The sequence below is a fragment of the Schistocerca americana genome, chromosome 2, assembly GCF_021461395.2.
Source record: "Schistocerca americana isolate TAMUIC-IGC-003095 chromosome 2, iqSchAmer2.1, whole genome shotgun sequence".
NCBI lineage: Eukaryota > Metazoa > Arthropoda > Insecta > Orthoptera > Acrididae > Schistocerca > Schistocerca americana.
This window is the reverse complement of record NC_060120.1, coordinates 111,909,655-111,924,046: the sequence shown is the minus strand read 5'-3', so window position 1 is coordinate 111,924,046 and position 14,392 is coordinate 111,909,655. Positions and strand designations below refer to the sequence as shown.

At 39.1% G+C, this 14,392-nt stretch overlaps 2 protein-coding genes across 2 annotated transcripts in view; one reads left to right on the top strand and one right to left on the bottom strand.

Moving 5' to 3' along the window:
* The window catches only part of LOC124595238 (transcription factor Dp-1), a 220,183-nt gene extending 212,416 nt beyond the window's left edge, over positions 1-7,767 (bottom strand). The window contains exons 1-2 of the mRNA XM_047133897.1: positions 7,392-7,767; positions 428-546 (exon numbers count right to left, since the gene is read on the bottom strand). Coding sequence (XP_046989853.1) covers positions 428-546; positions 7,392-7,440 — 168 coding nt within the window. The 5' untranslated portion in view covers positions 7,441-7,767. The remainder of the gene's footprint in view (positions 1-427; positions 547-7,391) is intronic.
* A 158-nt stretch (positions 7,768-7,925) lies between these two features.
* LOC124595239 (F-box/SPRY domain-containing protein 1) overlaps positions 7,926-14,392 on the top strand; it is a 64,691-nt gene continuing 58,224 nt past the window's right edge. Inside the window, exon 1 of the mRNA XM_047133898.1 lies at positions 7,926-8,518. Within this exon, the coding sequence (XP_046989854.1) occupies positions 7,937-8,518 (582 nt within the window). The 5' untranslated portion in view covers positions 7,926-7,936. The remainder of the gene's footprint in view (positions 8,519-14,392) is intronic.

Here is a 14,392-nt window from a genome sequence, read left to right as displayed (position 1 = left end):
TTTTTGGGTTAATATTTATTTTGGAATACTGTCACTATTATCGACATAAATTTAGTTTGTACCCACAAAAAACCCTCTACTTTCTGTGGTTGTACCAGCAGTTTCATTTTATTGCTGGAGTTAAATCTTTCACATGGTTTTGCAAGTTTGCCAGTCTGTTCAGGGGTGTAATGAGTAGCATCATGCTCACCACATTGTATATGATTAAAATCTACCATCTTGATGATGTTATGGATCAAAGCAGTAGAGGAGAATCTCAACATTCGGTAATCCTGTTCCAGAAACATTCCATTTCAACTACAACAGCTCCACACTAATACTAACAAGTCATAAGTATTGTAAATTAATGCCTACCACAAAAATGACATATCCAAATAATGTCAACATCTGTGACATGATGTTAAGTCATCACTTAACTTATACATACCTGGCTACCATCTTGATTAGGCGCTTTAAATATTGTCTTCAGAGCTTGATTATCAACTGCTACATTATTGTGAGATTTTGTAGCATGTGTTTGTACTAATTTAATCACTTGGGGCTGACCTATGAGGAATAAAATGTATTAGTACAGTATCAGATTTAGTGCATAAACATAGTACTGTCCTTATTACTAGTAACATTTTTGACAAGACAGCCTTACTCTGATTAAAAGTAATTGTTTGTTGACATTTTTATGTGGCATGACAGCTGCTATTCGCAAATAGGTTAAGGCTCAACCAAATCGGGTGGAGTGGAGTGGGGGGCTGCTTGTACAGAAGAAACAGACTGATTGCCCTTAGTGATCAACAGTAATCATGTAAAATTTGAAATTTTCCCAGCGAATCAACGACTCAAAAAGATTTCCGGCTTGCAGCCGGTCGTCGTAAACTTCATTGCACGACGTTTTGGCTGGACAACTGCCAGCCATCTTCAGGTGACCCGAACGAGGACTGACGAAGACACTCTCTGCTCCAGCTTATACAGTGGGCCCTTCTGTCGCTGCGACTGGAACACGTGCGCGGCAGTACTATCAGCACACTATATAAGCTGGAGCGGAGTGTCTTCGTCAGTCCTCGTTCAAGCCACCTGAAGATGGCTGGCAGTTGTTCAGCCGAAATATCGTGCATTGAAGTTTACGACGACCGGCTGCAAGCCCGAAATCTTTTTGAACAGTAATCACATAGGCCACAGATTACCAAGTGCATCAGCTGTTGTGAATAACTGCAGGTGAATTAACTCTTTGTAGTGACACACTGGCAATTGCAACAGTTCGTACGTTAGAGCTCCAAAGTGTTAAAGAGTTAATTAACAAGTAACTTTAATCAGGCTCTAGAACAGCTTCCAGTACAAAATAAAAGCAAAGTAAAGTATGAAATGAATAATCTACTTGGGTAGATTTTCATAAGTATAAAATAAAAATGACATGTGGAATGCAAGATAATATTCTAATACTGACAATGGCCACTGTGTGAGAGGCTACAACTGTGTACATTTTAAGAAAAGTGGGTTGAAGTTACATGCTGGACCCCCTTGAAATCTTGGTTGTGTAGCATAGCTTGAAGTCTTAATTAGGTTGGAAGCTGACAATCTCAGGAAGCTAACAAATGTTAAAGCAAAAAATCTGGTCACGGTGACAAACTGACTTGCAGCGAAGCCTAATGTTTATGCCTACAGGTATGTCATACTGAAAAATGTCATTTTTTAAAAAAGTGTATTTTTTCAATTTCAGCTGCACAGTACAAATAGTTGAAAACTTTTTTGATTGCAGATATTATGCAAACAGTGTATCATGGCAGTCATCTGCTACTGTAAACAAATTAAAACTTTGACTGTCCAAGGTAAGGGGGGTGATACGAGGGAATAAGCCCTCCCTATCTGTCGCCATTCTGTGCTTCCATGAAAGCAGAACTGACATAATGGTCATACGGATTATTGATTTCTTGTCTTGCGGTGAGAGTCTCATTTAAATCCTTTTATGCACCAGGATTAGTCTCCTCACTCATTTCAAAATGAGAAAAAAAAGAAGAAGACCACAACTGGCAACTCAAAGCAAATTGTAGACACAAAGCATTTGTTAGTTGCTACAGTGCAACTGTTTGCTGCGGTTGGTAATGGTAGTTGAGGCCCGACCTCTACCGGTATCTTATTCACACATAGTTCAAAACACTCCCCAACTAATACTGCCACGATGTAGTGTCCGCAGAAGAATGATCATCTTCATTACAACTCTGCCATTCTAATAATACCAAAGTGTTCATTGTTGGAAATCAGTCAAATCTTTTGGTAAAAGTTCTACGCCTGGAGTTATAAAAAACCAAATCGAACATTCTACCATCAAGCCTTGGATGACTATTTCTAATAGCATAAAACATGTTACTGAAATCAATTCATGTTGCAGAGACATACAATTCTACAGGTATCACCTGCAACCTGTTCACAAACTTAATCTTTACTGTGATTTCAGGAATTGCCTATATATGTTTCATTAATATTCATTTTTTTTATACATCCCACAGAGCAGTGACTTTCCAGCTTTGTAACGGGCCAGCCCCTTTCAATGTAAAGTGACTCCAACAGCACATGCACTACTCGCAGGCTGTGTGCTGGGATGGAGGCTGCGCTCATTGTACACCAAAAGGAACACGTCTTACGTCCTTTAGTGAAGGAATACTTATTTAACAATCCAAGAGACACATTCACATATCCATCTCATAGTTTGTTTTAATAAAGATATTCTTTTTGCCATTTTATACCTCAAAATCCTAGCCCTCCCCTTCTTCCCATTCCCCATACCCCTCTCAGGGTAATGTATTCACTCACACACACACACACCCCTACGGTTTGAAGTGTGTGTTTTGTTATTCTTTGTTATGTAACTCTAGGATGATCATATACATATGATCAAAACTAGTGCTGAATCATTTTTCACATGCAACCGAGATTGTAAAAACAAGTTTTACTCTCCTTCTGAATACTCTCTGTTCTCCTGTCATTTTTTGTTGATGCATCAAATTGCCACTAGTGCGTTCGTCCCAACTGCCAACCACTCTATGCATTTAATTGAACATCTATTTACATCAAGGATATTTGTTTGGGCAGTGTATTAGTTCACACCATAAGGGAGCAATTGAAAACGAATTGCACATATCCTAGTTACGACACAGTTCAATTTCTCACAGATCACATCCTGAATCCACAGCAATTACAATAAAACACAAATGTAAAAAATCTGTCATTGTGGGTGCACAAAACAACAATTTAAGCTGCTCTAATTGCAAAATAAATTTCTCTCGCATGATTTTGATAGCAGCACGAGACATCAAAACCGGGAACAGAACAAATATCCTAGTTGACAGGATTGTGATAAATAAACTACAAGCAGCACTGAATGCTGAGTGTACAAATCATTTATTGCGTGTCATGTAAGTGAGCAGAGGGCTTGGACATTGGTCTGATTGCCAATGATACAGAAGAAGTGTAGGTCTACTGTAATGTTTATCAAACTACTTTGATGGGACCAACAACACTGGCAGTGCAATACAATTATCAACAAATGTGAAGGTCATCTCAGCTGGCTGAGATGTCATTACTGCATGGTACAACCATGCAGGTTTCAAACACTATGCATATTTTTTGATTTAACTAAGGTGTTTGATTGTGGTGATCACAAAATATAGCTCCAGAAGTTGGACCATTATGGAATATGGGGAGAAGCTCACAATTGGTTCACCTCTTACTTCAGCAACAAGTCATCATTCAAAGTGTTGAGAATGGCCGAGATTTGGGGTCTGTATGGGGTACAGTCAAATGGGGGATGCCCCAGAAATCAGTGCTGGGACCACTCATCTTTCTTATTTATATAAATGATATTACGGGTAACTAAAATATTTGTTTGCTGATGACACTAGCTTGGTAGTAAAGGATGTTGTGTGCAACATTGGCTCAGTTTCAAATAGTGCAGTTCATGACAAGTTCATGGCTTGTAGAAAATAAACTAACGCTAACTCACAGTAAGACTCAGTTTTTACAGTTTCTAACCCACAACTCAACAAGACCCCGACATTTTAATTTCACACAGTGGTCATATTATTAGTGAAACTGAACAGTTTAAATTTCTATGTGTTCAGATAGATAGTAAATTGTAGTGGAAAGCCCACGTTCAGGATCTTGTTCAAAGACTAAATGCTGCCATTTGTACTATTAGAACAGTATCTGAAGTGAGCGATCGTTCTACATGAAAATTAGTGTAATTTGCTTATGTCATATGGTATTATATTAATTCCCATTCCAAGAGGATATTTTTGGCTCAGAAACGGGCTGTTCAGGCAATAAGTGGTGTAAGTTCACGAACCTCTTGTCGACCCCTGTTCACGAGTCTGGGTATTTGGCAGTGGCCTCTCAATATATATATTACTTACTGTCATTTCTTGTTAACAATATTAGCTTATTCCCAAGAATAAGCAGCATCCACTCAGTTAATACTCGGCAGAGATCAAACCTGCATTTGGATCGCATTTCCTAACTCTTGTGCAGAAAGGTGTGCAGTATACTGCTGCATCCATTTTCAATAAACTTTCAATCACTAGACTTCAGAAATGTTTGCAGTAATCCACATGCTTTCAAATCAAAACTGATGAGTTTCCTCATGGGTCACTCCTTTTATACTGTCGAGGAGTTCCTTGAAAAATTAACCCAATTCTTGTTGTACTGTGGACTGCATTTACTTAAACTTATGGCTTGAGTTTCTTCGGTTTATAAACATTTTATTTTTACCTGTTATTGCTTTTATGTTGTAACTTCATGTACTGGCATGTACCATGACCTTGAAGATTTATTCCTCAATTTGGTCCTACGGAACTTGACGTGTAAATAAAATAAATAGAAGAGATTTGTTTCACAGTATTGAAAATGAAGTGCTCTTAGCATTTAAGGTATGCATATTAGAGTCCATATTTACCAGACTTTCTTTTCTTTTGTTAGTCCATACAACCAGCTTTGAAAGTTTGTTGGAGTCCTGGCTCACCCTATTTGTCCTATGAGACATTACTTCTGAAATCATCTTATACATTACAATTAGCTTATTTATTAATGGAAACACCAACAGTTAATCGTACATGTAGTCACACTACTGTCAACTGTCTTGCTCCACTGGCAAGACCAATTCCTTTCAGATAACCTAAGTTAAGCACTGTTGGGCTTGGCTAGCACTTGAACAGACGGTCGGCCAAGTCTGCCGAGTGCTGTTGGCAAGTGGGGTGCATTCAGCCGTTGTGAGGCCAAGTAGCTACTAGATAGAGAAGTAATTGCTTCAGCCACAACATAAGCTGTAAACGGCAGAAGACCAGCATCCAGTGAGCCAATCGACTGAGGTCATTACTGCAGAGTAGCATGGCTCCACTGCGGGAGAACAGCTGGGTATTAAATTTTGCAAATGGGATCTGCTAGTTTTAGTACCAGTAGTTTAGGCAACCAACTGCAGTATAAGACAGACATTCTGAGAATCCACAATCTGGAGATCGCAACCAGATTCAGATTATGTTTTTCTTTCTGTGAGGGTTAATAAGCGTTGGTGCTTCGCTTTTGCTTTATATTAATTCATCGTTGGGTTTGGTAGCCAGAGTGATAGTGGCCTCCTCTTTAACATTGGCTGTGGCAACATCTTGATCTGCAGGGTATACGGAGATAGGCCTATAAGTTAGGTGAAAAGGGGATAACTCAGTTTCCCAAGCCAACAAATGTTAATGCGCAATAAAGTCAGTGGTAACAAACTGAAAGGAAGCCAAGAAGGTGCATGTACATTCATAATCAGAAATAAATCAAGCTAAAAAATGCTAAAATCTCCAAAATTTAAAATATTAGGAAAGACTATTGAATCTAAGTAATAGGTCTTCGCAGGTGTGTTGCATTATGAAAACTGGATAATTAGTGCTAAAGGCTACAACAATGAAAAGTAAAATGCGAATACAAAAATTACCAAGCTTTCTACTATGAAAGTTGGGCTTACCAGTAAGTACATAAAAAAAACTTTAATGCCTACTGGTTACATGTGCTCTAGATCAACAAAAACAGCTAGTGGTACACTGAATTCACTTCAACAAAAAAATATTCTAATACTTGGGGCTAAGACATGAACATGTACCTCTAATTTTATTACGAGATTCTAAATGTGTCCATTACATTCTTGGGGTAAAAAACACATGGTAGTCAAACTGTAGCAGCACACATGGAAAAACTCTGCGAAATTTTTGTGAAATGTTGTCCAGCAAGAGCTTATACAGAATTTCCACTAAACTTATTTATTTACTCGATAGGTTCACACGTATGCCTAATGCACAGGGCCATGTCACCACGTTGTTATTTAGTGAAATACGTCATTTTTCTCATTATGCCTCAAGGACCCAAGTTAACCGATGCTATTATTGTTAGTAAACTCGATAATTTACCACGAAACACTCCAATAGTTACACTTCAGTTTGGGAAAGCATTATTGTGATGTCCCTAGCAGGTTCTTAAGTTTAGTTTCTACTGTAAGCAGGCTGCAAGAAGATTGTCACAGCCATCTTACATGTTCACAGTAAACATGTGTTGCACCCAATGAAAACAAATTAGAAGTGTCGGACATTCTGAAACCACAACATATGACTCCCAATAAACACTTTGGCCGCCCCCTCTTGGAATACTGCACTGATTTTCAAAACCTCACCATACACATTTTAACAACGGCAATCCGAGAGTACACAAAAAAAAAACAATCTATGGATTTATGACTTCATTTTAAGAGTGTCAGTATCATACAACAGATACGTTAAGTCACGCATTAGTTTGTTACAAACAACGGATTACAAACAGTTCCAGAATAGGAGTCGATTTCAACTGATTGACGATACAATATAGAACTTCGTTTATGAATTGAGAATGAATCATTTCATTAATAGACAGAACATGTTTACCCGTCGTGTATATGCTGTACCTTGCACGGCAAAAATCTTGCCTTAAGAAAAATCCTGCAGACGTTCACTGAATGTTTCCATAAATTACAAAAGATGCAAACATGTGTTTCTTTCATTATTCAATACCCGCAGTCAACGTCTCAGCACATAGAAATGTATACAAATTTATCCACGAACGAAAATAGCGCTGTTCCTCACAAGTTAAGTAGGATAACGTTCTTCAACAAGCGATACGTGGTTACCAGCGACTGTTGATCTACCGACTTTGCTTGCTGCGTGGGCGTCAACTGAAAGTGCATAGCGTCGGTACCGTAACACATCTTGGATATAAAAACCTTCGACAATCCATCTTCAAGTGAAAGGTGGTAAGACAACACCATCCACAACGTATCACGTCGGTAATGCGAACTATGTTCGTCTTTTAAGACTCGCATGCACTGTGAATGTTTCAGTACGTACCATTCGAATCATGAATCAGAAAATTCACTGTATTGTTTTGCTGGGTCATTATGGGACTCCTGACACTTTAATGGTATAAAAAATTGCTTCAAGCAGTTTGTCAGTTCTTTCAAAATCAATTGGTCATTTCGCCAACGATCAGGTCAGCCTTCTTCGATGCTGCAAAATGGCGACTGCAAACGCTCAACATTTCTCCACTCTTTCTCACTGTTCACACTAAAATACTGTCTCCTCTTCGAATACAGCGTAGCCAAAACATACACGTTTCACATAGTTACGCTTCAACCGTTACTTTACATTTCAAAATCGAGCACAGAACTTCGTACAAAATACCACCCTTTCGAGTACCTACACCTGAGATGAGCTTGGCGGCAGGCACAATGCTAAACAGCTGGTTGGTCGGACGAAGTCACGTGGTGCTAGGTACTTCCGGTTAAAAGGAACGATGAAAATTGAACCGGAAGTTGATAATGGGGATCGTTTTTCATTGGTTAGTTTATCCTATTATTCCTTGTTTGTTCCGTGCGTTAGTAGGAACCGGCAAAATGGTAGAAGAGTTGTCAGTGACGCTGCCAGACAATGTTTTGGAAGTTATATTTTCTTATTTGGACCTTCACGATCTAAGAAACTGCTCACTCGTGTGCAAGAATTGGTACAGGTTTTTGAATGATGAAAATAATGACGTGTGGCGCTTACATTGCATAAGAAAATTGGCGGAGGAAGCCCTTAAGTCAGATTTACTTTCTTCTGTGCCAACGTATAAAGCAAAGTTGCGTGCGTTTTATCATGCATGGAATCCAAATGACTGTTCGAGGAACGTTTATATCAAACCTAATGGATTTACACTTCATCGCAACCCTGTCGCGCAAAGTACGGACGCTGCCAGAGGAAAAATTGGCTTTAGGCATGGGAGGCATGCATGGGAAGTCATATGGGAAGGTCCACTTGGAACCGTAGCTGTAATTGGAATTGCAACGAAAGAAGCGCCGCTCCAGTGCCATGGCTACGTCGCTCTTTTGGGTTCTGATGATCAGAGCTGGGGCTGGAACTTAGTGGATAATCATCTACTTCATAATGGAGATTCGCAAGGAAACTATCCACTACTGAACAACGCTCCTAAATATCAGGTTTGTGCACAAGATGAAACGCTAATATTTTGCGTGAGTATGATGCTGGCAGATGTTGGGATGCAAATGCAGTAGATCTAATGTATTTATATATGTAACCACCTGTCTGTGTTATCAATTTGTGTTGAACTGTTGTACATAGCCTTGAATCATTTATGAAGACATTAATATTTCTCCTGGACCCCATACCTCACACTCATTGCCTCCCACATGCTTGCTCCCTCTTTATCTACCATTCTCTCTTTACATATCAGAAACAGAATTTTATTCTCTCAGTACATACAGATTTAAAACATTTGTTTTAATCAACAGAAGTGCTATTAGTAAATTACATGATATGGTAATTTACAATGTTATTAAACATAACTGAAATGAGACACCATGCTCATAACCTCAAATAGGCTATCTGAATTCAGTTTACAGCTGCCAGCACAAGTTACCATTACATTCTTCGAAGATAGTGCTATAATCATGCAATTGTTCTTTTGGTTAATAATAGCAAAAATAGTGAGCATAATATTTTTTTTGTTACTATTAAATTCATTCTGTGAAAGTTTCCGCCTTTTAATTTGTTATGGATTTTCACTGACTATGTACTGTAAATCTGTGAAAAGAAAACATGAAATTCTCAATATTTCTTTATTTGTCACATTTAGAAAATAGTTTACCCAAAATCATTCAGGTGTGTCCATATGTACAGATACTGGTACATCATTTGTAAGTATAAAGTCATGAAGGGCTCAACATCCAAGACTTTACACATATTTCTGATAATTGTTTTGCACGGCTCGGTATTCTATTTATAGGCTGCTAGGACTAATTTCTTTCACCTAGCAGGTAATTCCGTATTTTAAAACAGGGCCAAATTAGCTGTAGTACCTACCTACCTTTATTGTGGCCGTGTCACCACTCAGGGCAGTATTCTTTTCGGCCATGCAAGATGTTTTTGCTAGCTGCTGTAACATGTGTTTTGAAAATCAGGACTGAGATTTGTTTTTGTGCTACTAAGCATATGACAGAATATGCTTCTTTAAGGTTCTAGGGTTGTGGTTAACTTGAAAGCCATCTGATTTTAATTGTCTAGTGTTGAAACAGTCAGCTATATCTTCACAATCTGTAACTTTTAATATATTAAGAGTAAACCACTGCTGTAGTTATCTAGTATATTTTGATACGTGCAAGGATTTCATATTTAATTTCATTTCTGGTAACTGTGGAAATGTCATCTGCAACTAAACCACAATGGGGAATCTTATTTGGCAATAAATTAATAATAGGCCTGTAGAGGAAAAAACAGTATTTATACTCAAATTCAATCTTGTTGTATTCCCTGCAAAATCATTCTCTGATTTGAGAAATAATTTCTTGAGTATGACTTTATAACTGCCATTGCTTTCTACCTTTACATACGATCTGAAACATGTCAAATCCTGGCCTCGATTTTGTATTTTTTTCTAATTTAAAGAGCTGTAGAGAGATTCATACAGTAAGTTGTGTCTCTGAGTGCAGAGAAAGTTCCTGTCACCTCTTGGGAGTTTTCTGTAGATAAACATTTATCTCCTAGAAATACAGTCATGCGCATATTAAAACATTGTAAAGTCCAAGATGGAATATCAACAGTAGGCCAAAGCCTTCTTCATCCTAGAAAACAGGCACAAACAGTCAGATTCTTCGCTGAAGATGACTGTGGCCAAAAGCTATAATGTGTAACAGACTTTTAATTGCGGCTGTCTGCAACTCACTGTTCATCTTTAGCATGAGTAGCAATCTATCCTTTCCTAATACTGTTAATGCACATATTATAATCTTGTCATACTGTGACGAAGATGATAAATAATTTTTGAGTTGCAACAATTCTTTTCAAAGTTTGTGAAAACATTTGAAGAAGAATTTTGTATGACAGTTTCCTAGATTTTCTTTTGAGCCTTTCTGGAATGATTATTATTGTTCATTCACCTCTACAGCCATGTTTTACATTGCACCACTTATTAGGGTTTAATTTTCAGTTGCATATGGGGCAGAGGGATAATGACAGCTTGTATGTCTCAGTACACACTGTAACTGTCATCACAGTTGCAATGGGAATGGAACATAAAGGTCTGTAATGTATTCACAGATTCATCTCTTCATCTCCTAAATAGATTTTTCCTAATAGTGCATAATATTCTTTTTCTCTACCTTTATGCGCAATCTGTAGCGCAGTTGTCATTTCTTTTCAGTGGCCTCTTACATATCTCTGTAATGTGTCAGCATTCATCGGTGACACTTCAGCAGTGTAGCAAGTTACATAATTAGCTTTGTCTGTGTGCTTTTATAGTTGATTAGTAAGTTATATATAAAAACAAAGATGAGGTGACTTACCAAACAAAAGCGCTGGCAGGTCGATAGACACACAAACAAACACAAACACACACACAAAATTCAAGCTTTCGCAACAAACTGTTGCCTCATCAGGAAAGAGGGAAGGAGAGGGGAAGACGAAAGGAAGTGGGTTTTAAGGGAGAGGGTAAGGAGTCATTCCAATCCCGGGAGCGGAAAGACTTACCTTAGGGGGAAAAAAGGACAGGTATACACTCGCACACACGCACATATCCATCCACACATACAGACACCCACGTGGAATGTTTCCTTCCATTATATTGATTAGTAAGTTAGTAATACTAGGGTGGATAGGATGTGTGCATGCTGTGTACAGATGCAGGAGGAGCTGGCTGCAGTTCATGAATAGCTGAAGATGCTTCTGGTCACAGTCAGTGGTGTGTGTAGCAGTGCCGTAGAACCTGGTGCATCATGTGGGACACCTTAGGCATCACTTATTGCCCACAGGCTCTGCTGCTGAGGCACCTTGCAGTACACCCGATGTGGTGGATCTGCCTCACTTCAGCATGAGTGTCAGATGGTAACGCATTCACATCACTTGACGCAGAGTGTCATTGTGGAGGCTGCTTGTGTGGCCTTGCTCATTCCCCCTGTGAGTGGACAGGTGGCTGTTCCTTCTGCAGGGTCCAAGCAGGCACACAGGGGTGGTGGTGGGCGATTGTTAGACGCAGTATGGAGCCCCTTAGGGGAATAGCCTCCAAAGCCAGAAATAAATCGAACATGCATTCAATATGTCTCCTGAGGGGCCTCATCTGAGATGTGGAGGAAGCCGTGGCTGCAACTGTTGGGTGTGCAGTGTATGGCCGTCTGTAAGTTGTGGCTCATGTGGGCACCAATGACATCTGTCAGTTGGGTTCTGAAGTCATCCTCAGTTCATACAGGTGGCAGGTGGAAGTGGTGAAGACTGCTAGCCTCACACACAGGAAGCAAGCAGAGCTCACAATTTGCAGCATCGTTCCCAGAATTGATCAAGGGGCTTTGGTTTGGAGCCGAGTGCAGGCTCTCAACCAGAGACTCCATCAATTCTATGATAATATCATCTGCAGATTTCTGGACCTGCATTATGGGGTCGAGAATTGTAGGATTCCACTTGATAGGTCAGGATGCACTATACAAAAGAAGTAGCTACTCAGGTAGCAGAGTACTTGTGGAGTGCACATGGAGCTCTTTTAGACTAGACAGTAGTTTAGGGTCTTCTGATGAATGCTTGCTAGTCAAAACGCAGAGAGCAGAATTGGGCTGCATAAACTACACAGTAAGTTGTTAAAGGATTCGTAACAAAGTTCCTGAATTTACTGTCCTCCATAAAAACAGTAGTGCTCAAATTATTCTCAGAATTGAGAGCTGATAGTGATTGCAAGGCCATCATAGTGACGATGGTTACTAAAGTTAAAAAATCCACCAAGAGGGCTAGGAGATTTTTGCTAGGGAGAGCAGATAAGCAGTTGTTATCATCCCACTTAGAAATGAATAGATATTGTTTAGTTCCAGTGCGATGGATGTAGACAAATTATGAGAAAACTTTAAATGGATTGTAAATAAAGCGCTGGAGAAATATGTGCCGGGGTAGTTAATTAAGAATGGAAAAAACCCACCATGTTTTAATAACAATATTTAGAAACTACTGATGAAGCAGTGACTATTGCACACAAGGTGCACAAGAATTCAACAGCTACCACTGTCAGATACTTTTAGTACAAGATCTTGTGGAGAACTGAGAAAATTCTGGTCCTATGTAAAATTGCTAAATGAGTCGAAGGTTTCTATCTGGTAACTAGCTGATCAGTTTGGTATGTTAATAGAAGAAAGGAAAAGGAAAGTTTTAAATCTCATTTTTAAGGAATCATTCAGACAGGAAGATCTTAAAAATATACTGTTGTTTGGCTGTGACACAGACTCCCATATGGAGTACATAGTAATAGGCATCTTGGGTGCAGAGAAGCAGCTGAAAGGGTTGAAAACAAAGAAGTTGCCAGGTCTGGATGGAATGCCAGTTTTACTTTGCTGATAGTGCTCTACATCCCCTTACTTAGCAGACAGTTACCACGGTTCTCAATCTCTCAACATCCCTCCCCCTTCCTCCCCCAAAAATGTCTCTAGGGACTGGAGAAAAGCGCACTTGACTTGTGTACATAAGAAAGATAAAAGAACAGACCAAAAGATTACAAACCTATATCCTTAACTTTCGTTTGCTGCAGAATTTTTAAAAATATTCTGAGTTTGAATACAATAAATTTTCTTGAGATATCAAAGCTCCTGTTCAAAAATCAGCACAGATTTAGAAACCAATGCCTGTGTGAACCTCAGCTTACTTCTTTGCGCATGATATCCTGTGAACCATAGATGAAGCACACCATGCAGATGCCATTATCTTAGATTTCCAGAAAATATTTGACACAGTCATGCTGCTAACTGTTAGTAAAGGTCTAAGCATACAAAATAGGTTTTCAGATATGCAAGTGGTTCTAAGACTTTTTATGTAACAGAACCAAGTAATTTTTCCTGGATGGCAGTTGTTCAGAGACGAGGAGATCATCAGGAGTGCCCCAGGGAAGCGTGCTCTTGTTCTCTGTATATATAAACGACCTGTGAATAGCAGCTGCAACTGTTTGCTGATGAGACTGAAATGTATGAAAGGTGTAGCTGCTGAGTGACTGTAGGAAGACATAGGAGGATTTGAACAAAATTTCAAGTTGGTGTCATGAATTGCTGCCTGATCAAAATGTAGAAAATGTGAGTTAACCATGGTCAGTAGGAAAAACAATACTGTAATATTCAAATACAGCATTAGAAGTGCACTGCTAGATGCAGTCACTTCAATTAAATGTCTTGGTGTAACACTGCACAACGATATGAAATGGAACAAGCACGTAAGGACAATAGTTGGGAAGGCATATGGTCAGCTCGAGTTTATTGGAAGAATTTTAGGGACGTCTAATTTATATGTAAGGGAGCCCATCTATAGAACACCAGTATGACACATTCTTGAGTATTGCTCGAGTGTTTAGGATCCCATGTCAGATTAAAGGAAGACTTTGAAGCAATTAAGAGACAGGCAGTTAGATTTTTTACCTGTAGGTCCGATCAACATGCGAGTATTACAGAGGAGCTTTGTGAACTCAAGTGGGAATCCTGGAAGGAAGATAACATTCTTTTTGTAAAATGTATTCAGAAAAGGACTAGTATTTGAATCTGACTGCTGAATGGTTCTACTGCCGCCAGTGCACATTTCGCACAAGGACCACAAAGATAAGAGAAATTAGGGCTCATATAGAGACTTATAGACGTCAATTTTCTCTCGCTTTTCATGTGTGAGTGGAACAGCAAAAGAAATTACCAGTAGTGACACAAGGTACCGTCCGCCATGCTTCAGACTCTGGCTTGTGGATTACGTATGTACATGGATACTGGTTTTGGATAATTATTGACAGTAGGCAAAGATGTGTATCAGACAAATAGAAGAACCCTGCTCTGTGAAAGCATGTAACAGATCTC